Source organism: Chiloscyllium plagiosum, unplaced genomic scaffold (genome assembly GCF_037043375.1).
Source record: "Chiloscyllium plagiosum isolate Xiang-an unplaced genomic scaffold, Cpla_swu_hap1 HiC_scaffold_25, whole genome shotgun sequence".
Taxonomy (NCBI): domain Eukaryota; kingdom Metazoa; phylum Chordata; class Chondrichthyes; order Orectolobiformes; family Hemiscylliidae; genus Chiloscyllium; species Chiloscyllium plagiosum.
Genome location: NW_028270163.1, coordinates 34,219,244 through 34,246,191, shown reverse-complemented (window position 1 = coordinate 34,246,191; position 26,948 = coordinate 34,219,244). Strand labels below are relative to the sequence as shown.

Below are 26,948 nucleotides of genomic sequence, written 5' to 3'. Positions count from 1 at the left end.
TCTGGGGGGGTGCAGGTTTTGCTCTTGCCTGTTTGTGAAGTAACAGCTTTCAGGTGATCCATGTGTTTCTTCTGGACCGTACCACTTACCCAAGCTTTGTAAGTATGGTAATCAGCTTTGCTTAATACCCATACAGGGCCACTTCTGTGGTTCTGGAACCAAACTTCACCCCCTGAATTAAATTGTCTCTTTCATTAGAGGAGGCATTTGACGATCATTGGCATTCCTGCTGCTGTTTCACCACTCAAGCTCCCAATTCTGGAAGTATCAGGTTTAATGTGGTACAGAGTCTTCTGATTTACAACACCACTGGAGCTATCCCTGTTGCGTCCTGTAATCAAACAGGAACAAGGACACTTTGGTCTCAGTTGATGATGTTGGCTGCTTCTTTAAGCCTGCCTTCAACATTTGGACTGCTCTTTCTGCTAGACCATTGGACAACAAGTGGTATGGAGTTGTACTTATCTTCTGAATGCCATTGCATCTGAGGAAATCTTGAAATTCCCTGTTGGTAAATGATGTCCCATTGTCCATAACAGATACTTCTGGGAGTCTGTGTGTTGTGAACAATGTTTGCAGCTTCTCAATCATTGTCCTCGTTTGCTGAACGAACTTTATGTGCATCCAATCACTTTGAATGGGTGTCCACAATAACCAGGAACATTGAGCTCATGAAGGAACCAGCTTAGGGAACATGCAATCAAGTTCAGGGTTTACCTGGTAATTCCCTCAAATGTGGGGACGCTGCTGGTGGCAATTATTGTCCTTGTTGGCACACTAGACACTATTGCACCAGCACAGCTATTTCTGTATCCAACTCTGGCCATCAGACATAGCTTCTTGCCAGCATCTTTACCTTGGGAACCCCTGGATCATCCTGCTGGAGTGCGGCCAGTATCTGGCGGTGACATTTATTCTGGTCAATCACACTTGATCCTCAACAGTGATCTGGTCTTGCCAGGTCCAAGAAGGTTTCAATCCTGGTTGCAATGGCCCTTCTGTTTCCCCCATTACCACCGGCTGTTTCAGTTTAGCTGGACAAAATTTTGGGTCCACAGTCAGAGATGGTCTGCAGTGACTGGAAGAGTGTCCAGAAAATATAAAACCAAAATGGACTCTTCCAAGGGAGGCACCGCCTTGTCTTCCTCAGTAGTCCCAGCAGAAATGTGTGATCTGTGACTAAGACTGTGTCTGTAAAAGTACTAGTGGAACTTCTTCACGCCAAATATGACTACCAAACCATCCTTCTCTACCTGGGCATATTTGCATTCAGCATCAGCCAAAGTCTAGGAAGCAAATGCTATAGGGCATTCCTTTCTGTTGGACCATTGATGAACTGAGTCAACACTACACCGATACCATATGGGGAGGCATCGCATGTCAGCACTCCTTCTGGCTTCAGATTGTATAGTGGGCCAACACCTTACAGGATAGCTGTTTTTTCACTTCCCTAAAGGCTGCTTTTTGGTTCATGACCTTTTCCAAGGCTGACCCTTTTTTAATAGCAGGAGTAAGGATGCCAAGATAGAGGCCGGGTTACCTGTGAATTTTCTGTAATAATTCACTAACCCAAAGAAAGACCAAAGTTCTGGTACAGATGTGGGAGCTGGGCCTCCTTTGATCACCCTCACTTTCTCTTCCAATGGGTGTAACCTGATTCTGTTGATTCCTTAATCAAACCAAGTCACTTAGGGTGCCTGGAACATATGTTCCCCCCCGGAAAACTTTTAAATATTATGTCCAAGTTCTCCAAGTGATCTTTATTGGTCTTCTCCATTATTAAGAGAAAGTGAGGACTGCAGATGCTGGAGATCAGAGCTGAAAATGTGTTGCTGGAAAAGCGCAGCAGGTCAGGCAGCATCCAAGGAGCAGGAGAATCGACGTTTCGGGCCCGAAACGTCGATTCTCCTGCTCCTTGGATGCTGCCTGACCTGCTGCGCTTTTCCAGCAACACATTTTCAGCTTCTCCATTATTAGTATGTCATCCAAATAAGTGGCAAGCTGAGATGACCCTTGTAAAACCTCCTCCATAGTCCACTGGAAAAGAGCGCAGAGCGCATATTGATGTGTTGCACAAGTTCAAAGGTTGGAGTCCCAGCAAATATTTTTAAAGACAGATTTTGCAACCGCAAATACAGCTACCCTGATACGAACCTCCATGGTTGGTACCAAACGTTCATTTTAATTGGCTCCAATTTGGATGTCACTCAGCAGTTTAATTGTTCCAACCTACATGAGGGCAAATTTCCAGATTGCGCACTTTCCTGGGTACCAGCTTCCGAGTTTTCCTACTCTAGTCAGACCTTGTAGGACTCCTTTGCTGTCTCAAGTCCGCAAAGGATTAGCAACTGCAATGGAATGCTGGCCCAGATCCTGAAGAACTGATTAGCTACTTGGCCGAGGCTTGACTTTATTTTTGGGGTTCTGTTGTAGGCTGGTCTAGGGTTCCTCTGCTCAGGACATGCCCTGCATGAGGCACTGCGATTACCTACACTCTCATGGTGTTCCTCAAGTACAGTTGGACAGGTAAGGATGTCCACTTCCATTGGGAAGTCCTGTAGTTCCCAGGATCCACTTTCCGCATTTTCCAATGAGAAGGCCAGTTGCAGTATCTGTTTGAAATCCAGTTGGATCTCAGCTAGTAGATGCTTATGCATTATTACATAATTAATCCCACATGCCAGTTGGATGTTTCTGGCTATGGGAAAGGCTAGAGCCAGAGGTTTTCATCACATTTAATATGGGGATAGACATCTTTTCTCTTAGAAAGTTGAGAGTCCTTGCAACTCAGTTCTGCAGATGATGTAGAGACAGGACAATTTAAATATTTTTAAGTCGTGGTTGATGGAGTTTTGACTAACAAGGGTCTCAAAGGTTATTTGGGATAGGCAAGAAAGTGGAGTTGAAGAAATAATCGGAACAGCCATGATCTTTTGAATTGTGGAGCAGCCCTGAGGGGCTATAAGGTATGCTCTTGCTTTAATTTACATGCTTATCATTAACATGTCTCGTAGACCGTTGTTGAAAGTGCACATCCATGCTAGTTGACCACCCGTGGTTTAAAAGTGTGAAGATCAAGACATTTTCAACTAAAGTGGCTTTGTAGGAGTATTTTGGTGGTAGTGAAGAGCTTTCATTCACAATCACATCTGTTAAATGTTTCTGCATCAATACTTGCCCTTTTTAATGTCTTCAAAGTATCTCCCACAATATGTTGTACTGTAATAAATGTAGTTTATTGATATTTCCTCATTTTAAAAGAAGCTATATTTGAAGGAAAACTTCACAAAAGGCACAGATTGCTGCTTACAATGTGGTCTCCCCTACGTTGGGGAAACAGCGCAGACTGGGTGACTGTTTTGCAGAACACCTAGGTTGTCTCAGAAAAAGACCCTGAGCTTCCAGTTGCTCGCCATTTCAACACTTCATCATGTTTTCTGGCCAACATCTCTGTCTCAGGCTTGCTGTAGTACTCCAGTGAAGGTCCGCACAAGCTGGAAGAACAGCACCTCGTTTTCTGCTTGGAATCCCTGTAGTCTTCTAGACTTAATATTTAGTTCAACAATTTTAGGGCTTGAGCACCTTTTCCCATAATTTCCTCCACCCCCATGCACCAGGCCTTGGCATCACATGGGCTGTTACCACACTAATTTGCAGCTATTCATTTCTCATACCAACCTTTTAACCATTCTTTTGTCTGCGCAACTGTTTATCTCTTTTTGGGCTCTATTTCCAACTATCAAACCAAAATGTTTTTGCACCAGATTAAACATGATATGAAAACTGAAATTGAAGCGTGTCATTCTTCTGGGTGACTCCATTTCAACCCTATCCAATATTGCATGAAACCACCTCCAGCGTACATATGTAATCTATAAATTATGACAGTAAGGCTCTGGATAATGATGCAAGATGTTTCACGGACTCTTTCTCCACATTTGAAATGAGTTGTATATCTCTAGGACAGGGCGTTTTAAAAAGAAAAGCACCTATTCTTTACCCAAAGAATTTAATGTAATCAGTTGAATTTCTGGCTTTGAGTAAAGCAATCACCTTTTGGGTGCAGTGGTAGTATAGGTGTCTTGTGTACTGTAAAAATAGCTGCAGTATGAAAGTACTGTATTTCATATAGAAACTAAAACTGACTTGAGTCATGACATCTTTAAAAACTTGTACATTGCTGGTATTTAGGTTGTAAATAATAAGTCGGAATGCTCTCAAATTGATATACTCCTGTAGTATTCAGGCAGAATTGATGGTATGTTAGGAATTTGAATAGCAGAGTATCAGTATATTAAAACAATTGTCTGGACTACAGGTGGGGTGGAGCTGAGGAAGTGGGGGTTCTCGGTGAAGAGAAATGATGATAAGCAGCCAAACTTGACTCTTGTATTTGCTTAACAATTCATTCAGTATTTTGGTATTTATTATATTTGTGTTGTTCAGTTTATTATAGTTTTTGTTTGAAATGTTGAAGTTCCACACAGTTATAATTACACTACATTTTTATTCATGCTATTGCCACTGGTTCCCAAAGGAAATTTAATGCTGCAACTTTGAATTCAGAGCTGTAAAGTGTGTGTCAGAGCTCTGTATTTCAAAGTATTTCAATGTTAAAATCTGCAACCTGCAATAAATTAAATGGATTAATAAATTTGGAAGGCACTCAGTTGTATTCAAAGATTCTCTATGGTGAGATGTATAAGACTTAACACAAACTTTTGTTATTAATATTAATTTCTTTGCGTTTACAGTGCTGTAGGTAAAACATGCCTACTGATCAGCTACACCACCAATGCATTCCCTGGAGAGTACATTCCAACAGTGTAAGTATTGACAGTATCATGCTTTATGAAGCGTTCATAAACTGTTTATATTTTTGCTTGTTGAATGTTAATGTTTTAATTTTGCAGATTTGACAACTATTCAGCTAATGTTATGGTGGATGGGAAACCAGTGAACTTGGGACTCTGGGATACAGCAGGTCAGGAAGATTATGACCGACTCCGACCTCTCTCTTATCCACAGACGGTATGTTACCTTGTCATTTTCCTTCTTTCCTATTCTGGAGGTTTGATTTGCTGGAGTTTAGATGCCACAAATCTTCCCATATCCCCTCCAAGTAATTGTTACTCTCGTGAACCACGATACCATTGAGCAATCTGTTTAAAGGGGTAAAAATTGTCCTGTCCTTGCCTGATGTCTTTACAAATTTTCAGCAAATTTGCAATTTGACAACAATGTAGAATAAGCATTGAAGAGAGTCTCCGAATCATTAGTTAGGGAAAGTGGATATCCTCCAGACCTCTGCACCCTGATATTGGCTTTCATACTGTCCATGATTGCTCTTCCATTGACTTATTGTGTGCATCAGCTGTATTGCAGCTTGCAGTTGGACTCATTAAAGGATTAGCTCTTGGATCATTTGGCATTTCTTCTTAGTGTCCGGCACATCTTTTCCCAAAGCCATTGGCATTTTCTGAACTTAGCCAGGTTAATTAACCAGCGCTTGGTATTAATCAGTGAAAGATAATACTTTTGTCATGAAGGTAACAGATTTTAATGTCTGTCTTGCCATTAGGAGCTATAAGCTGTCCCTCCTTGACTTGTTGTTGAGTTACATGGTGCAATGTAATCAAATCTGTAATTTTTAAAAATAATTTTGTGTATCATGATTGCTTTCCTTCGAATGTTTATGAAAGTGAGTTTTGAGAAGATTTGTCGCTCAGGTTGAGGTTCTGGATGTAGGTTTGTTTGCTGAGCTGGAAGGTTTGTTTTCAGACATTTCTTCACCATACTAGGTAACATCTTCAGTGAGCCTCCAGATGAAGCACTGGTGGTGTAGCCCACTTTCTATTTATATGTTTGGGTGTTCTTGGGTTGGTGTTGTCATTTCCTGTGGTGACATCATTTCCTATGGTGATGTCATTACCTGCTCTTTTTCTCAGGGGGTGGTAAATGGAATCCAAGTCAATGTGTTTATTGATAGAGTTCCGGTTGGAATGCCATGCCTCTAGGAAATCTCGTGCATGTCGCTGACTTGTTCTAGGATGGATGTGTTGTCCCAGTCGAAGTGGTATCTTCCTCATCCATATATAGGGATACTAGTGAGAGTGGGTCATGTCTTTTTGTGTCAGTCATTCTCACCTCGTTGGTGGGGAAGTTATTAGATAAAATTCTGAGGGACAAAATATATCTACACTTTAGGAAATGATTGGCATAGATTTTGTAAGGGTTATCATTTTTTTTAAATCAAATATTTTTAGGTGGCTATCAGGAATGTTGAAAGTAATGCATTTGATATGGTCTACATGGATTTTAGCAAGGCTTTTGATAAGGTCTCTTGTTGCTGACTGGTCAAGAAAGAGAGCTTGTGGGATCCAAGGTAAATGGCACATTTGATCCGAAATTGACTGAGAAGCAGGAAGCAGAGGGTGGTGATAGGCACTAGAAGTCTGTTTCCAGTGGAATTCCACAGGCTCTGTGCAGGAGCCCTTGCCATTTGTAGAATGTGCTAACAATTTGGTCTTAAATGTACTCTGTACGTTCAGGAAGTTTGTGAATGATATAATCTTTGGTAAGGTGGTGAGTAGAGAAGAGAATAGCTGTAAACTCTGATAGGATATTAATGGGCAGAGCAGTGGCAAATAGAATTCAACCTGGGAAAAATGAGGTAATGCACTTATAGAGGGCTAACTCTGAATAGTAAAATCCTCGAAAATACTGAAGAACAGAGGGACCTCCGTGTACCACATGCATAGATCCCGAAAGATATCAGGGTGGGTAGATAACATGGTTATGAGGAATTATGGAATACTTGCTGAGGCACAGAATACAAGAGCAAGGAGGTAATGCTGGATCTGTATAAACTGCTGGTTAGGCTATAACTGAAGTACTGCATGCAGCTGTGATCACCACATTATAGAAAATATGTGATTGAGGACTCTGGGTGATTTCCCAAGATGTAGCTGGAGAATTTGCGGTACAAGGGAAGATTTGAATTAGACTAGATTCCCTACAGTTTGGAAACAGGCCCTTCGGCCCAATGAGTCCACACCAACCCTCTGAAGAGTCACCTCCCCAGACTCATTTCCCTACCCTCATATTTACCCCTGACTAATGCACCTAACACTGGGCAATTTAGCATGGCCAATTCACCTGACCAGCGCACCTTTGGATTATGGGAGGAAACCGGAGCACCTGGAGGAAACCCATGCAGACATGGGGAGAACGTGCAAACTCCACACAGACAGTCAACCGAGGCGGGAATTGAACCTGGGTCTCTGACACTGAGAGGCAGCAGTGCTAACCACTGAGCCACCGTGCCAACCCACGTAGTCTGGGGTTGTGTCCTTGGAGCAGTGCAAGTCAAGTAGGGACCTGATTTGAGGTTATAAGATTATGAGGAGCATTGATAGGGTGGATAAGGTGACAATTTTTCCTTTAATAGACGTGGCAGTAACAATCGAGCATAGATTTAAGATCAGGTAGAAGAATAAGAGAAGAGTCAACGTAGGTGAGAAATATTTTAACTCTGAGGGTGGTGGATTCTCGAATTCATGGCCTCGAAGGGTGGTTGAGTCAGAAATTTTCATAACATTTCAGCACTATTTAGCAGTTCACTTGCTTTGCATAGTCTCCACTGCAATGGATCAAAAGCTGGAAAATGGGATTAGTGTAGTCTAATTTGGTTGACCAGCGCAAACATGATGGGTCAAATAGCCTCGAACTGTGCTTAAAAGTCTACATGTTTCCTCTCGCTTTCTTTTCAAACACATTTATGCAGCTTCCTTAAGTCCTCGTTTTGACAGTGTTTCCTACGTAACCACTATCTGGGTAAAGAACATTATCCTGAATTTCCTGTATTAGTAATTATCACATACTTGTGGCTGCGAGCTTTAGTCGTTCCAATAAAGGGAAACATGCAAATATAATCTGATCATGGTTCTGTTACAAGTTTAGTTTAGTTTCATTTTAATTCTATTGCTCTTGACAAATACCCAAATGCTTAGTTGCCTTGGCTTGTTATTTTGTTCTTCACCTACATTGCTACTTTTACTGATTTGTATATTCATATCCCCGCTTGGAAATTTATTTTTTAAAGCATATGTGACCTCCTTATTCTTTCTACAAAAGGGCATTTGTCAAATATTGGCATTCGTCAACCAATTGCATGCCCATTCTGCAAGTAATGTTTTCCTATATTTAGTCATGGTCTTCCTTTTTATTAATTACATCAATTTGGAGTCATCTAGAAATTTCGAAATTGTAATTTGCTTCCTGAGTTCAAATCAGTCATGTGAAGAACAGTTGTCCCAGTATCAATCCTTATGCAGTATCACTTCGCACAATCTTGAATAAACACCTTTTAACCCTTTACTGTTTTGATGTTTTGTAATCAGCTTCCTACTTTTACCCTTGTGCTCTGACCTTAGTAATGAGATTACTATGTGGTTTATTGAAAGATATTTGGAAATCTCTCTCTCTCTCTCAAATGTTACATCTGCTATATTACCCTTGTCTATTCTTTCTGTTGCTTCCAATAATTTAGTATCTTGGACAAAAACGGCCTTTCATTTTGAAGACTGTGCTATTATGTTTTCACTTTCTAGATGCTTGAGTTAGGATTCCATAATCTTTCCAGTCATTGATGTTAAACTAATTAGTGTTCGGTTCCCTGAACTTGCTACTTCAAGAAATCACATTAGCTGTCTCCCATTACTCACCAGCTCTATTCCTTTCTCAAATGAACTTTGGTATGTATGCAATAGTGCCTTTTCCCTAACTTTTAATGTGTGCTGATACAGACAGTTCAGACTAGGGGATTTAACCTCACTAAGTTTGAGTAACTTATGAATTATCTCTCCTCTTTGTGTCATAAATGTTTCACATCTCTCTATTCTCTCTGTTGTCTCTATCACTTTGATTTTTCCCTAAAAATACAGGTAATGTTGGTAAATCCTTACTTATGTGGATCAGCTTTAACTGTTTTTTTTTCATTTTCTTCCTTTTTGATAGGATGTGTTTTTGATCTGCTTTTCTCTTGTGAGCCCAGCATCCTTTGAAAACGTCAGGGCAAAGGTAATGCCTGTTATTTTTACCAGAGAGGGGTCTAAGTAAATCTGGCACCTGCAAAATGAGTAAGGAATTTTTAAGCAATCTTTTGGGCATATTGTATATAGTCTGAGATTCCTGGTTCACTGGGGTCAAAGGTCTAATTCCAGAGAAATAAACAAATGCTTTAATCTCTATTGTCTCCCACTTTTGCAGTGGCGTAGGATACTTGTGTAATATATGTGCTTATAGAAGCTGTTCATAATTTTGCTGTGACCTTTATGTTCTTATCCACCATTCCTCAGCCGAAATGGTATGCAGGTAACCTTCTCCCAAGTGCATTCCTGTGCAACTTTCTTAGTATTGATGGAAGGGAAGTGTCTGGAACATTTGAAACTTGGAACCCAAATATATTTGAGATTTCTCCATGTAGTCACAAATGGACAAATCCAAAGCATACTGGTGATTTTACATTAAAATATAATTGTAGGTGAGTGAGTTTCATGAGAAGTCTGATACAGAAGGACATTTTATTTGATGCTATGTCTTGTCTTTTTTTTTCCATGCAGTGGTATCCAGAGGTACGGCATCATTGTCCAAACACACCAATAATCCTGGTAGGAACAAAGCTAGATTTGCGGGATGATAAGGACACCATTGAAAGGCTAAGAGATAAAAAGCTGGCTCCCATTACCTATCCGCAGGGGCTGGCTATGGCCAGAGAGATAGGTGAGTGGTGATAAGATCGAGGGGAAATTATAATATTCACCATTTTGAATACACAATGGGAGAGAATCTAGCGCCCATATTAAAATGAAAGTTTGGCATCAAAACATAATGCAAAAAGCCATGCTCCCAAGTGCTGCCAGCCATTCTGTTTTGCTTGGATATTTTGCATTGATGCATATGGCTTGCTGCAACATATTAATTTGACAGTTAGTCTGAGGAGAACAGAGATGGTCTGTCACTCCATTGGAAATGAAAGCTAGTTTTCTGGGTATGCCCTGAGCATCCAACATTGTGGCAGTGTCAGAGAATTGGATAACAGAATTGATGCTAAATAATCCTGAAACCTTAGGGACCTGAGACCTTGGCTTAATATCAGGACAATCTTGGGGAGGTGCTAAAATCTGGTTGCACTGGATGAAATACCTGATTTAATCCTTGAGTCACTCTTTTAAAAGTTTAGTGTGTTTGCCCTTTCGTACTTCCACCATCAATTAAACCTGTTTCTTTCCTTTAAGTTGATGGTGCAATTTTTAGGATTTCTGGGGACTTTCATTTGAATTTGTTTGATAAATATTTTCGCCATGAACCTAATCCTTGAATCTAATTTTAGATTTTCATTGTAAATAGAAGTTGTGTTTATATTTTGTTTCCAGGGGAGGGCAAAACAAGGACAACAGTTTCTTGTGCTGCAACACTTTTATCCAGCACCAAGAATTCAGTTAATACTAAAATTTCCTGTGCTAGTGTATTCTTCCAACAATGACCTGTCAAAAAGCTTTTCAGAGACTCTTGTTGGATGTGTGGAAATATCAACTGTTAACATTTTGACAATTAATTTTGATAGGTGCTGGAGGATGTTAATGCGAAATGAGAGATTCAATAGAATCTGAACTAACTATAGAATATAATGTATCTAGTGAGCATTTGGAAGCTGAATGAGAAAGTTAGGCTTAGATGTACTTAAAATATTGAGTATTTGCATCTGAGTCACTCCTTAACATTTATACAACTTTTTCTTTCAACTGATCATTGGCCTGGCATGTAGGTTCACCACATTCTATTTTTATTTCGGATACCCAGCATTCTTTTTGTCTTTAAACTCATACTACCGCAGGCTTCTTCAATATTTAAGCATTTCACGTCTTCAGTTTTAAGAGAAAATACTTAAAAATAATGACTTGTATTAAAAAGGTGCTAATCAAGGTGAGGGTTGTTGGAGAAGAAACTTAAATGGCAGACACTGAACTCCAGTGTGCAAGTAACCCCAGGAGGTATTTTGCACCGTGATTAAATCTAGAATGAAGTTCTATATTAACTCATTAGGAAATCAATCTAGTGTAGAGATATACATCCCTGGCATTTAAAATTCAAGGGATATGTAAAGGCAACTTATCCAGTGCCAAGAATTAATTTAATACCAAAGTTTCCACTATTATGACAGTCAGTTTTATTTCCAAATAAAAAATATTTTCTTTCACCTGGAATTAGTTACCAAGTGAACATAAATAAATTTTTGAGAACAATTTAATAAAGATTGCTGTTTGTTAATAATTCTTGTTTTGTTATTGAAACGTGGCTGATGAGAAAATCTTTTGCTACAAAAGTGCTTGTGTACATAACGCAAATGAGGGGCATTCCATTGAGCTGTTATGTAACTTGCTATTTTTTCGGGTGGTGCATAGTTTTGTTTTTGTGTAATGTACTTAGATGCAAGTCTGCAGCTCTTTTGTTGCATGAATATCCTCCAGCTTAACGAATCAGATACAATATTCATTGCTCCCTCCTAAATAAAAAAAAGAGCTGTAATCAAAACCAGAAAGTGAGTCTCTGTACAGCTGCAGTGAGAGTTGCTGTGAAACAACTATGTGTAAAGCTTTACTGTAAATGGCTTCAACACAAGTTATAACATAGAAATAGACTATTTGGTGCAAACCAATTCAAATCCCAGTTTCCCTTTACATGAACAAAACAAATAGTACCTGTACTATATACTTATATTTCTCATTCGCCACCAATCTAATCTTCAATGTTATTATAATTTTTATTTTAGGCAGCAACCCTGGACCTGAATTCCATCCCCTCAATGTGTTTTCTCAGTCCTTTTCACCCAGTACTAAGTCAGATCTTAAAAGACTACATATCAGTTTATGAAGCATACAAGCTAAGAAAAGTACTGGTATCCCTGGAATTATTTTATCATATACAGCATTCTGAAGCAAAATGCTGCTTTCAAGCAATTGGATTCTCTCATCCTCCTACTGTTCCATACACCAAACCTTCTGCCTTTACAATGTAATCATTTTATTCCCACCTGCTTACTGACACTGAATTCTGGGGCTTTTTGGTCTGTTTCCCACATCTTCTCTTATTAGTTTGAATGCTTTTCTGAAACCTAGCCATTTCCAGGTCAGATCAGAGTTCTAACAACACTCAAAAAAAACTCCATGCCATCAAGGACAAAGTAGCCCACTTAACTGACACTACATTCATGAACATTCTCTCCCTACACCACCAACACACTGTAGCAGCAGTGTGTACTATCTACAGGATGCACTGCAGAAATTCACCAAGCCTCCTTGGATGCCACCTTCCATCTATAAGAACAAAAGCAGCAGATATATGGGATCACCACCTGCAAGTTCCCTTCAAGCCACTTGCCACCTATATTGCCAATCCATCACTGTCAAAATGCTGAAACTTCCTATCAGCATTATGGATATACTTAAACTAAACAGACTGTAGCAGTTCAAGAAAGTAGCTCACTACCAGCTTCTCGAGCACTTGGCATAGGCAAAAATACTGGCCCAACCAGTGAAGCCCACATCCCTGAATGAATAAAACGTGTGTACTATAAACTAATGAATTTCATGCATTAATATGGAACAACAAGATCTTTCTAAATCATGCTTTGTAATTTATTTTGCTGGACTTCAGACTTTTTTTTGCAGACTTTACATGGTAATTAACAGGTGTGATGGACTCTGAGCAATAGCTGTACACAAATTTGAAGCAGTGATCCTATGAGGAAACATACTTTTTTGTTTTGATGATAGTGGTGGGGTGGGGGGTTGTGCTAATGGTGGCCAACTAATAAATATAAAAATTCACAACCAGGTTTGTGTTCCCTAACACAAATTGCTAACAAATCAGTGAACAGAACTTGTATATGTGCATTCTGTTTGTGTACAGATGCACCCCAATGATGGGTTTCTCAATTTTCTAGCCAAAGCTATTCATTAGGACAGTGGTTTGTAGAGTTATCACAAGCTAGATGAGAATAATGCCAGCACCCAGTAGTTTGTCTTCCCCACAGGTTTCATTGCAGATCAAGTCTGTCTGGTTCATGATCAACACTTCCTTGAATTATGACATGTAAAACCTGCTACATAAGGAAGAACGTTAGCAATGACTGGTATGTGGGACAGAATAAAGCTTTGGACAAGTTATATATTGTTTTACCTCCGTGTTACAGGAAGAATGTTTATTTGATTTAATACATAGCTTTAAACTTTTTTATACAGTTATTTCTAAATCCCTATGAAGTGTAATAATCTTTTGTCGTTCATTCTCGAAGAGTAATGTGGGTGGGGAAATGAAGATATAGAGTACTGTACTTGTGTAATCTGTGAATGCCTATAATTATTCGTATTGGGTTTCTGTTGTGAAAATAAAGGCTCTGCATGATGCTGGAGGAGGGCCCTGCAGAAACTGAAAGGGGCCTTTGTATTAGCAGCTGGGAGAATTACAGTTTATCCTCCATTCTGTGCTGAGGGCACTGTTGACTTTTATTGTTAGTTCGTGAGAAAGTGAAGAAATCCACCACTTCCAATCCCCTGGGAAACTCTGCCTATTTTGAGCTATTTTGTGCTTCCTTGTTTATGTAGGCTATTAACCTCTTTAAAGCACCCCCTCCCCTGTTAGAAATGAAGCTGAAAGTGCTATGACCATTTGTAGTACCTCTTTAGTACTATTAACATCCGTCTACGTGAGGCGTTTCAGTAAAATAATAATGTTTGACATTAGCCTGTAAATTATCAAGTTCAGCACAAGCCTATTAATATTTGTTTTACAGTTTTCTCGGCTGTGATGGCAAGTTATTTTATTGGCTTGTCCAATAAGTATGCTTCTGTATCCTCTTGGTGCTAGTTTTGTTACATCTTACAAATGCAGAGTAAGCACATATGCCAACTGCCTACAAAATTCACATTCCACTTTTTTGAGTACTTTCGAGAGATTGCCACAATAAAGTACATGTCATATTCTTCACATACATTGTTTGGGATAATGGAATAGATTATGTGAAAAGGTGACACCGCCACCCCCAACCCACATCCACTCCACACCTCCCCCAACTCCCCCACCCCACCCACCCAAAACAACTTTTCCCAGCCTCATGTTAATTACCATTTCCAATATTTAACTTGTCCAAAACACTACCTTCCGAACATCCAGTCTCACAGTTCCCAATCCTTCCTAAACTGTTTTCTGTCTGCCAGGTTCTCAGCTCAGATACTTGAGCTGCAAATCATGCTTCACGTACAATTGATTGAACTAATTTTTTTTTAAAAATCATGTCTACATGATCACATGGTGTATTATTGAGAGTAAACCTACTAGTTGATCTCAGTCAGGATGTAGGGGATGCTGCCTTCTGCAGGCTTTTAATTATATTGACATGCAAGCCCAGACCATGGAGGCAGTGATGTTTGTTGCAATTCTGGTGGCCTCCCAACTGAGAATCATGGAGAAACAAATGGGAAACACAACTTCCAAAACATGTGCAAATATACAAAATTGTTACTACAAGTAAAGCAACTGCAGTTGATTTAGATTCTGAGCGCTCTTGACTATATTTAGTGACAGCTAAGAAGTGGTGAAATAGGAAGGCTCAGCAACAAAACAATGATATGGTGATCTTGAACATTTTCTATGACTTTATATTTTCAAAGCTGTATTTTTCTGTGCAGGTGCTGTAAAGTACCTGGAATGCTCTGCTCTCACTCAGCGAGGTTTGAAAACTGTCTTTGATGAAGCGATTCGAGCTGTGCTGTGCCCACCACCTGTGAAAAAACGTCGAAAGAAGTGCACTGTTTTTTAGGAAGACACCACGCAGGAAATCATACCTTCATAACACAATCTGCTGGTATTTTATCCAAATCATGACCCTGTGTGGTATGAGACTGCAGAAGAGAGTGTTCTTCTTTGTGTCGCCTCTCTCTTGAGTTGGAGCAGTTAGCCTTGAGAGTTAAGTCCTGAAGTCAGTAATTATTCTGTTAGCGTGTGTTGGATTTTATGTGAGGCAATGTGGCTGTCTTCATGGGTGGACCCCATCATATTTTGTTAAGCTGCAGTATCCCCTCTTTTAGTAGCTCCTATCCAGCTCAAGACTAAATGATGTCCACAATGACACTTCCATTGTGGAAACAGTATTAATGGATCCTTTCATCTTTGTGGAGTTGTTCCTTTAATTTTAATTGGTTACATAACTGATTCACTACAGTGTTTGGACAGTGTTCTGATTCTGCAATTTGCTGTCCATGTTGTTATTCTTTATTTATCACTTCAACAACTGAAAAGTGTGAAACCCTAGAAATGAACAATGGCTGTTCATGCCCTGTTTCAACACTTTTTTGCATCCACTACTTGCTTACTTGTTTCATTCATTGTTCTGAACCAGCAGTAGTTTTTAGTGCTAGTCAGTCTATATTGACAATTATTGAAATCAAAAGACATGCAATAATTTGCAATTTTTCTTAAATGGATTATTTTGAATAAACATATATATTTAGCATATTCTTTTTCCAACTAAGTTAGGTATATGAAAATTCCAAAAGACTTTTGTCTAAAATGGACCTTTCTTTGCATGGACTTGGATTTTGGCCTTTTTGTAACCATGTCTTGATGCAGAAAATCAAAATGAGGGGTACTGCAGTGTTAATTATTGTGGAAATACTTTTTGACCTTTCAATAAGCAGCTAGATAATATGGGATCACTGAGTGCAGCATGGGCAAAAGTGCAAGTTTAAAGTTGCGGGGGGTGGGGTGGGGGAGGCTTGTGTATGTGAAAGACTTGTGTAAAAAGGCTTTCTGCTGGTTATGTAAAGTCAGTGTTTAACTGTTGTGTTCATTAACTTTATTACAGCACTAGCAGACTTGTGTTTCAACAAATAATTGATCAGGGTTTCTCCATTCTAAATATTACAGTAAATTGTAGAAATTGCCAGATGTAGTGTCCAACTAGTAATGCAGGATTTGCACTTTCTAGCTGGTACTAACAAAAACGTTTTGCCAACTTGGCACCTTCATTTATAGGACTGGCCTGCATGATTTGAGTCCCAATGTTTTATTCTAATTGACATCCTAGCCTTAACCCTGGGAGAGAGCTGACTCTTCTGGTAATTTCATTGTTACTTTTGTTCTATTGTTTGTGATTTCTTAAAAATGCATTCGTACAAGTTTTTGAGGATTTCTAACTTGGCACATTCTCAAGGTGCAACTTCTGAACCAAATTATGTTTTAAGAATTGAATTTCATTAAATATTGTAGTATCCTCATTACTTTAATGTTATCGTTTTCTTCTTTTAAAATCTGTATAGTAGTCCCTCACTTGCACTAGATATAATATGCTAAAGGGAATCAATGCAGTTATTCTCACTAGAGCATTCTGTGTAACATTATCATTTGGCACATTAAATAATCAAGTGTGTGACATGGTTGATAAATCTTTATAAAGAGCTGCAGACTGTGAGCTTTACAGGTGTGTTGTCACAGTCATTAAGCTGCTAAATGATTAATGGAGGAGGAAATTCTGCAGTGCAGCTTGAATTGAAATATCTGCTGTTTTTGTCCAATTTTATTTTAATACTATTTCCAATAGTTGTTCTATGTATCATGGCTACTAGAAGCATTGTAGTATCTCACCAAGTTTATAGTTAAGAGGAACACTTTAATTCCCTGACCTCTACTACTAAAAAGGCTGAGCAGCAATGTTGTCAGAATACCTCCCTTCTAAATCACCTACTATCCTTATGCAGCAGCATATCATTATTCCTTCATTGTGAAATTGCTGCCTAACACATAGGTACACTGTCATTGCAAAGACTGAAGCAGTTTAAGAAGGTAGGGCCAAGGATCACATTCTTACTAGAAGTGGATAAGTTTGTCTGGAATTTTCTGTAGTGACTTTTTAAAAAGGAGAAATTGTCTTCATTGCAGAAGAAGTGGACAATTTAAATTAAATTAATTAAATAAATCAATAACAAATCGTCAAAGTATCAGATTGTAGTAAAAACCCAACCATTGACCTTTTAGGGAAAAAGGTTTACCATCCTTACTTGATCTGGCCAAATGTGGTTAACCTAGCAAGTCACTTTGTTATTTCAAGGAATGAGCTGAAAATGTGTTGCTGGAAAAGCGCAGCGGTCAGGCAGCATCCAAGGAACAGGAGAATCGACGTTTCGGCCATAAGCCCTTCTTCAAGGAATGGACAACAAATGCTAGCTTTATCTGTAATGCCCATATCCTATGTAAAGAGGAAAGTTTGGACAAGAAAGTAAGCTTTAGATATATAGGAAGAACAAGAGTGTATAGAAATTAAATGCACGAGTAAAACATGTACATTGATATGACACGTAGAACAACTCCATTTATTCAGAGCCAAAAGTCATGCTTTTTCATTTACTTGGCCTATAAAGTTTATGCTGCTCTTTGCTGTTTGCAACAAAATGCTTTAGTTGTATTAGTCTTTGGCCTCAATATTTCACCCCAGAAATGTCTTATTTTAAGGAGAAGAATGTGAGGCCTGCTGATGCTGGAGATCAGAGTCGAGAGTGTGGTACTGGACTCATGTCTTATTTTAAGTCAGTTCATGAAACAGGATAATACAGGTATAATGAAGAAAATACCCAGCAGTTTAAGAAACATCCATACACACTATGGCAAGTGACCATCATGTCCTTCAGTAAAATGTCCTCAGCATTAACTTAGATCTTGTGAAATCTTACAGTATCAGATCATAGCCAAGAAAACCTATGCTGATTACCACTTATGTGCTCTTTCACCTGATGAATTATTACTCTTCCATGTTGAGCACTACTTGAAGGGTGCATGAATTCTGGAAAGGGTGTAGAATGTGCTCTGCATGAGGGGCTTCTAATGTTCTTCACTAACCTTGGCATGGTGGGCAATCTACCTGATAGTCATTTAGGACTTGTCCAGCTCAGCTACAAGAGACATGGTTTGCAGCAGGTAGTGAGGGAACCAACAAGAGGGAAAGATATAGTTGACCTCATTCTCACTAATTCACCTGTTGAAGATGGATCCCTCCATCTAAGTTCTGCAACCCTATTGTGTTCAGTCGTGAACAGTGTTGGACAATTAACAGGAGGGAGGTTCCACAAATATCCCCAGCCTTGACTAACACAGTCAAAAACCAGGTTGAAGTATTTGCATCTTTCTTGAGAAGAATAAAAGCTAAGAAGTGATCTCTCTCTGCCTCATTCTGAAGTGCCCAGCATCACTGCTAGTTTGATTAAATCCATGTATTATCACAAAATGGTTAAAGATACCCAAAACATTTGCAATATGCCAGTAATATTGCTCCAGATGTACTCCCCAACTAGTCGCAGCCTGAGTCGAGCTGTTCTAGCACAGCTACAACAGTGGTATCTACCTGGGAATTTGGAAATGTGCCCAGATATGTCTTATTGACAAAAAGGAAAAATCCAACCTAGCCAATTATCACCCTATTAGACTACACAAGACAACAGCAGTCATGGAAGGACTAATAATAGTGCTATCAAGTGGCACCTGTAAAGGAATAACTTGCTCACTGATGATCAGTTTGAGATCTGCCAGGGCCACTTCGTTCTTGATCTTATGGCCTTGGTCCAAACACGGTCAAAAAAAGCTGAATGGGTTAGGCAAGTTTGTCTACCCTTTAAAATCTAGACAACATTTCACCCAGAATGGCATTAAGGAGCCTGAGCAGAATTCAAGTCAAAGGAAAGCAAAGTGGCTGGAGGAATGGAATACTTCTCACTTGCCTTGATGAGTGCATTTCCAACAACATTCAAGACACTGATCATCATTCAGGATAAGGTAGTCTGCTTGATAGGGACCACATCCACCATTAACACTTAATAGCAGTGGTGTGTACCATTTACAAGATGCACTGTAGAAATTCACTAAGGCTTCTTAGACAGTGCCTTCCAAACGCATGACCATTACTGTCTAGAAGGACAAAAAGCAGATAAATGGGAATACCACCACCTGCAAGCTCCACTCAAAGGTACTCAGTATCCTAACTTGGAAATAGAGTCAATCCCTCGAGTTGCTGGGTCAAAGCCCTGGAACTCCCTCCCTAACAGCATTGTGGATCTACTAACACCAAATGGACCGCAGTGATTCAAGAAGGCAATACCACTGCCTTCTCAAGGATATCTAGGGATCAGTAATAAATGCTGGCCCACTTCCCAAAAATGAATTCAAAGTAGAGGGTAGGAATTCTATTGACTAACTCACATCCTGCTTCCCCATTTCACCATTTACAAGATGTAGAGCAAGATTGTGATTTGAATATCCTCCATTTGTCTGATTAGGTGCAGTTCAAAAATCACATAGCTTGATATCATCCAAGGCAAAGCAGCCTGATTAATTAGGAACAGATCTACCCCCTTCAACATTCACTCTCCTTCCTCTAGCAAAACAATGGTATCCGTGTCTACCTTCCACAGGCTGTACTGCAACAACTGAGCGAGGGACCTTTGACAGCACCTTCCTTCACAATGATCTCGCAGGTGGTGGTGTTCTCAGGTTTCTGCTGCCAAGAAGGACAAGGGCAGCAGAAACCTGAACACCACCACCTGCGAGATCCTGACCAAGCCACACATTGTCCTGACTTGAAATCTTATTGCTGGTCTTCCACTGGCGGTAGGTCAAAGTTTTGGATTTCCCTTCCAGAGCTCAGCTTCTCCTAGCTTTGAACTCCCTATTTCAAAACTCGTCTACCTCCTATTCAAAATACTTTGTGATCTAGCCTCCACAATTCCCTAGGGTACAGAATTTCAGACATTTACTATCCTCAGAAGAAATACCTTGGTATCTCAGTTGAAAGGCATTTCCCCTAGTTCAAGGTTCCCAGGAGTGCATACATCTTCTCAATCCAACAAATGTCAATTGGGAATTGAGAAGATTGGAGTGAAGTTATGGATTGATAATGTGTGTAATAGATAGCCTGCTGGTCTGTCAGTCTGGAACATGTTTACATTTTGTTACTGGTGAGATGGAGGTGTTTGCACAGAATTAACATCTATCACAGCTATACCAGAAGTTCCAACAGCAGGAATTCAACCACTGGATACATGCCTCAAGGCATTCAAGGATCACACTTGCATCAAATAGGTTAAGAGGAGAAAATAGGCTTCATAACATGTGAGAATAATCATGGTGATCAACATCCCCACCACCACTTGTGTTCTGTATCATTTTATTAGCACATTAAGGGACACTGCACAAAGTGGCATCAGATCATTCAAAAAATCCCCGATATCAATTCAATGGATGGAGAGGGAGATAATTTGTTACAGAAGATTGATTCTGAAAACAATAGTGGGGTCCTTACTATGGTGCCATAGGCAAAATAACTCAATAAAATTTGAACACTGCACTGGATGCTGAAGATAATGTATTGGCTTATTTTAAAATGATTTAATTGTAATTAAAGGTTATCTTTGTATAATTGATTCGTGAAATAAACTGTGCCATATTTGATTAATGAATTATTGTTACTTGGTCGCACACTTAAAAATAGCAACCACTCACACCCAACAGTCCATGTTATGCTTGGAGTAAGTGGATCAGTTTTAGAGGCACCACCTGTCATCTACAGTAAAAACAAAACGTGAAAAGTTTATTGAAAGTAGAACATTTCTGATGACACCTAAGAGTGGAATGGATCATTTTATACCCAAGATTATTTAATGGGGAAAAAGGGTAGAAAAATGAAGAGGAATATCAATGTTTAAGATACCTTTAGATGTAAGACTTCAAAATTAGAAAGTGGTCGAAGCAACAGAAAACTTTCGCTATTTTTCAAATCAATCCAGCAGAGGAATTGCTTCACTGGGAACATATAATTATCTACTGACCAATGGAAAGGAAATTAAAGCTTAATTTGTTTGCAAATTTCATTACATATCAACAATAGGCATTATTGTGGAAGATTTAAGTTAGCGAACAGTATATTAGGATATTTGTGATGAAATTGGAGACTCCTCTTGCTCGGTGTTTATGATTGATAAAAAAATTGTAGTTCTGTTTGTTTAACCTGGTTCTATTTAACGAACTGAATCAAGTAGGTGACCTAAACATTGGTTGAGGGATGTATTTGAGAAAGTAGTGATGTTGATAAGCATAATACAAGGTCAAATTAAGCACTTTTTTTTAAAAAAGCCAAAAAGAGGATAAATAACTAAGCTATAATTGCATCAAAATGACAACATTATGGAGATTGACTGGAAAGAAAATGTGGCAAATACTCGATCAGCAGTAGTAAGTATTTAAATATGTCTAATTCAAGCACATGCCAAAGAGGAAACGTGCTACAATTTTGCATTGCATAGTTGAGTACTGAAGAAAGCAGTTAGATGAGAGAATAAATGCAGGAAATATAACTAGTGTATAGGAAATCTATAGCAAGAACTTAGAACTTAAAAGGGACCAAGAAAATTAGTGATGGGCAATAAAACAGTTGTGGACACAGGAGTAATATAGATTAGTAAAAGTTGACTGTAAAACTGAAAGATAAAAACAGGCAAACTTGTACTGATTGAAAGGAGGGCAGTTTTTAGACTGGATGCGCAGGGAGAGGTAGGTAGTTAAAAGGTAGAGCAAAACATTCAAAGGAAGTTGACAAATTAATTGGACTTGGATACAAGCACTTAAAAATAGCTTAAAGCAACCTACTTAATCTACCAGTGGAAGGAAATAATTCTGTGGTATATGCCACTTTATATTAGTTGATGTTTTGGTTTCTTTATTTACACTGACAGTAAGTTTGATATAGATCTTGTGACTAGATGTCAGCACTGAACTCTTAAAGCATATTTAGCCAATTGTTAGGAAGTCTACATTTAGTAATAAATTGAATTACACATTTTCAAAATGTATGAGCAAAATCCGAAGTCCAGCTGCTTCATTTACCATTACAGGAAGTCCCTGGCCAATGAATGAGTTCCATTTTTAAGGCTGTTAATAAGTCGAATTTGTATGTAAATCGGAACAGTTACACACGGTTCACATTGAGCGTCAATTAGTCAAATGTCAGTCTTAGTATATATTTTACCGAAAACATCTTAAATGTAATAGCAGTAATAAATGTAACTACAGTACAGTATTTATAATAGAATGTGTGCGTGTGTACAGTATAGGTATAAAAAAAATTAAAGAAACATTTCTTAACTTTTTAATCATTAGCTTTTCTATCTAAACAATTTAACACTTACTCTTGTTCCAGTCAATGTCTTGCATACTGGAAGGACCCCTTAATTAATAATTAAGATGACTTAATTAATTGGATTATGGGCCTGGTGCTGGAGAGAATGGACCTGCTACTGGAGAGTTGGGCGGTGTACGTCTGAAGTCAATTTCTTAAACATCAAGGGTGGCTTGAACAGAGCTTTTCTTTTTCCCATTATAAATAGCCTTGTAGCAGCTGAGTCCATCAGTAACTATCCGGTAAACTTTGACGAACCTCTCTGCTCCTCTAACTTTGCCATCTCTGTTATAATGAGACGAAAGACCTCAGCTAACTCCTTCATCAAACACTTTTTGGGTTCTACGTCCCAGTCTTCTTCCTCAAATGCTATCATCTGTTGCTCCAGCTCCTTAAGGTCCTCATTTGTCAGTTCTTCAGCATGAGATTCAAGTCCAAGACATCATCTTCATTGATGTCTAACTGCAGTTAATTGCTATCAATATCAACCACAGCTGGCCTGGCTTCAGCAAGGTCCTCAGCTGTAAACTCTTCAAAAACATTTGCGAATTGGGGGTACAATTTGTTTCAGACTATTTTCATGTTGGTATTCTTTACTTCGTCTCATGAACCTGCAATGTTTTTGGTGCCATCGTAGATGTTGCAATTCCTCCAGAACTCCTTTAAGGTCATTACACCATCTTGGGTTGCCCTGGCTGCTTGTGAGAAGGTCCTACGTAAATAGTAAGCCTTAAAGGAGGCTATAATTCCCTGATCCATTAGCTGAACTAATGATGTGGTGTTGGGTGGTAAGAAGATGACCTTTACATTGGGGTGAAGGTCATCTAAAGTGTTTGGATGTCCAGGGGCGTTGTCAAGTACAAGGAGAACTTTGAAAGGAATCTGCTTAGACAAGCAATAACATTCAGCATCAGGAACCAAAGCTTAAAGAGAGCTTTTGTTACCCAAGCCTTTGTGTTTGCCTTCCAGATAACAAGGATTTAGGGAGGAATAGAGCTGAAAATGTGTTGCTGGAAAAGCGCAGCAGGTCAGGCAGCATCCAAGGAACAGGAGAATCGACGTTTCGGGCATAAGTCCTTCTTCAGGAATCTTTAGGGAGGAATACACAAGCTTGCAATCCCCGAATGCGTTACCACCAAGTAATAATGTTAGCCTATCCTTGGATGCCTTATGCCCTGGAGCAGTTTTTTACCTCTTTTGAAATATATGTCCTTCCAGGCATTTTTCTCCAAAATAAGCCAGTCTCGTTTACATTAAATGTTTGCTCAGGCACATAAACTCCCTTCTTAATAATTTTATTCACTATTTCAGGAAACTCCAGCAGCACTAACAATAGCAATCGCTGCTTCACTTTGCACTTTAATATTGTGTAAATTTACCCTCCCTTTGAAATACTTGAACCAACCCCTGTTCGCAACAAATTAATTACAAGCACCTTCAGCTGCTGCACGTGCAGCTTTTAAATCACTAAAAAGACTTTCGGTCTTTTCTTGCACTAAGCCCCTCCGCCCACGCATCACTGAATTTAATACACGCCGTGACGTCGAACGCTTCATCTGCCACCTCTGAGCTAACTTTCACAAACAGGACTCCTGCCCACCTTCCAAGGACCCCTTCGCCTGCCTCCAACACACTCCATCAACCTGGACACCCTATGCTGGCCTATTACCCGCCCTTGACCTCTTTATTTCCAACTGCTGCCGAGACATGAACCGCCTCAACCTGTCTACCCCCTCCCTCACTCCAACCTCCCACCCTCAACGCGCAGCCCTCCACTCCCTCTGCTCCAATCCCGACCTCACCCTCAAGCCAGCAGATAAAGGGGGGGGGGGGGGGGGGGGGGGGGGAAAGGGTGCAGTGGTAGTCTGGTGCACTGACCTCTACCCCACTGAAGCCAGATGCCAACTCGAGGACACCTCCTCCTACCACCCCCTTGATCATGACCCCACCCCCCATCATCCGGCGGATCTCCCACCCACAGCTTCCACCCTCATAGTCCGGGAACCCCGCACTGCCCGGTTCTACCTCCTTCCCAAGATCCACAAGCCTGATCACCCTGGCTGACCCAATGTCTCAGCATGCTCCTGCCCTACTGAACTCATCGCTACCTACCTCAACACTGTCCTATCCCCCCAGTCTAGGAACTCCCCAATACATTCAAGACACCACCCGTGCCCTCCACCTCCTCCAAGACGTCAGTTTCCCCGGCCCCCAACGCATCATCTTCACCATGCATATCCAATCCCTCTACACCTCCATCCGCCATGACCAGGGCCTCCAAGCCCTCCGTTTCTTCCTCTCCCGCTGTCTCCAGTAGTACCCTTCCACCGACACGCTCATTCGTTTGGCCGAATTGGTCCTCACCCTTAATTTCTCCTTCGAGTCGTCCCACTTCCTCCAGACCAAAGGGGTAGCCATGGGCACCCAAATGGGCCCCAGCTATGCCTGTCTCTTTGTTGGAAGATGGAAGATCGACGTAAAACATCCACCTTCCATAGTTACACCAGCACCACTCCCCCACCTCTTACTCCACTACATTGATAAGTGCATTGGCACCACCTCGTGCTCCCGCGATGAGGTTGAGCAAATCATCAACTTCACCAACACATTCCACCCTGACCTTAAATTTACCTGGACCATCTCTGACACCTCCCTCCCCTTCCTGGACACCTCCATCTCCATTAAATAACAACCGACTTGACACAGACATTTTTTTACAAACCCACTGACTCCCAAAGCTACCTGTATTACACTTCTTCCCACCCTACCGCCTTCAAAAATGCCATCCCCTAGTCCCAATTCCTCCACCTCTGCCATATCTGCTCCCAGGGGACCATTTCCACCATGAACACACCAGATGGCCTCCTTCTTTAGAGACCGCAATTTCCCTTCCCACATGGCTAAAGATGTCCTCCAACGCATCTCGTCCACATCCCGCACCTCTGCCCTCAGACGCCACCCCTCCAACCGTAACAAGGACACAAGCCCCCTGGTGCTCACCTTCCACCTTACCAACCTTTGCATAAACCAAATCATCCGCCGACATTTCCACCACTTCCAAACAGACCCCACCCCTTTCCACCTTCTGCAAAGACCGTTTCCTCCGTGACTACCTGGTCAGGTCCATGCCACCCAACAACCCACCCTCCTGTCCTGGCACCTTCCCCTGCCACTGCAGAAATTGCAAAACCTGCACCCACACCTTCTCCCTCATCTCCATCCAAGGCCCTAAAGGAACCTTCCACATCCAAAGTTTTACCTGCATATCCACCAATATCATTTATTGTATCCGTTGCTCCCGATGCAGTCTCCTCTACATTGGGGAGACTGGACGCCTCCTAGCAGAGCGCTTTAGGGAACATCTCTGGGACACCCGCACCAATCAACCACACCACCCTGTGGCCCAACATTTCAACTCCCCCTCCCACTCAGCCGAGGATATGGAGGTCCTGGGCCTCCTTCACCGCCGCTCCCTCACTACCAGACGCCTGGAGGAAGAACGCCTCATCTTCCGCCTCGGAACACTTCAACCCCAGGGCATCAATGTGGACTTCACCAGTTTCCTCATTTCCCCTGCCCACACCTCCCCCCGGTTCCAAACTTCCAGCTTAGCACTGTCCCCATGACCTGTCCTACTGGCTTCTTTTCCATCTATCCACTCCACCCTCCCCTCTGACCTATCACCTTCATCCCACCCCCATCCACTCACTGTACTTTATGCTACTTTCTCCCCACCCCACCACACCATTCCCCTCATTTATCTCTCCACCCTTCAGGCACTCTCCCTGTATTCCTGACAAAGGGCTTTTGCCCGAAACGTCGATTTTCCTGCTCCTTGGATGCTGCCTGAACTGCTGTGCTTTTCCAGCACTATTCTACTCCAGAATCTGATTTCCAGCATCTGTAGTCATTGTTTTTATTACCTTGATGATTTAGATCCTCAAACTAAATTACCAATAGCCTTTCCATTTTGATAAATAAAGCACTGCATTACTTAATGATAATTATCGCTTTCATTGGAACAGAGCCTTTCACATGCCCCATTACACTCCTTGTCCTTTATAATCGTCCTGATCATTGATCAACTGTAGCCTAATACTTCTCTAATAGTTTGTTGGCATTTCACTTCTCGGATTGCTTTATTATTTCCACTTTTGTTTCCATTGTGATAGTTTTCTTTGTTTTTGATGCGTCACCATCACTTGGATCAGATTTATGCTTTGAAGCCATGGTTTAGGGTAAATGCAAAGAATTTATGTCAAAACATAACATGCACAACATTTACATGATCCAACTTAAAATAGCAACGGTGTGGCACTGTTCTCCCACAGGCTGACGAACCACTGAAAACTTGCACTGATTTGAGCATTGCGCTCAGTAAGATACCGCCCATTTGTTAGTACAAACCATTGTAAGTAAGATCGTTTAAAATAATAGGCTTTATGGAGGTCAGTTTGTGAGTACGAGCATTTGTAAGGCCGGGACGTCTGTATTTCTTTCAAATTCTCTGGTTAGCATTATTTTTACCAAACTATACAGCAAGATACACGCAAAGTGTATTCCAAATCAATGAAGATTATTACCTTGATGACTACCTAGAGTGCCAAATAGTTTAATCATGGTTTGTAAAACCAATTCATTTCCAATTTCTTATGCAGTTCTCTTAAGGTCA

At 40.4% G+C, this 26,948-nt stretch overlaps 2 protein-coding genes across 3 annotated transcripts in view; one reads left to right on the top strand and one right to left on the bottom strand.

The window, feature by feature from the left end:
* Positions 1-16,340, top strand: part of LOC122562137 (ras-related C3 botulinum toxin substrate 3) — a 39,997-nt gene extending 23,657 nt beyond the window's left edge. For both annotated transcript variants that reach the window (XM_043714719.2, XM_043714717.2), the window contains exons 2-6: positions 4,755-4,826; positions 4,914-5,031; positions 9,019-9,081; positions 9,624-9,783; positions 14,751-16,340. In XM_043714719.2, the coding sequence (XP_043570654.1) occupies positions 4,755-4,826; positions 4,914-5,031; positions 9,019-9,081; positions 9,624-9,783; positions 14,751-14,881 (544 nt within the window). In that variant the 3' untranslated portion in view covers positions 14,882-16,340. The remainder of the gene's footprint in view (positions 1-4,754; positions 4,827-4,913; positions 5,032-9,018; positions 9,082-9,623; positions 9,784-14,750) is intronic.
* Positions 16,341-16,969: 629 nt separating this feature from the next.
* dcxr (dicarbonyl/L-xylulose reductase) overlaps positions 16,970-26,948 on the bottom strand; it is a 26,921-nt gene continuing 16,942 nt past the window's right edge. Inside the window, exon 8 of the mRNA XM_088000597.1 lies at positions 16,970-17,305. Coding sequence (XP_087856723.1) covers positions 17,286-17,305 — 20 coding nt within the window. The 3' untranslated portion in view covers positions 16,970-17,285. The remainder of the gene's footprint in view (positions 17,306-26,948) is intronic.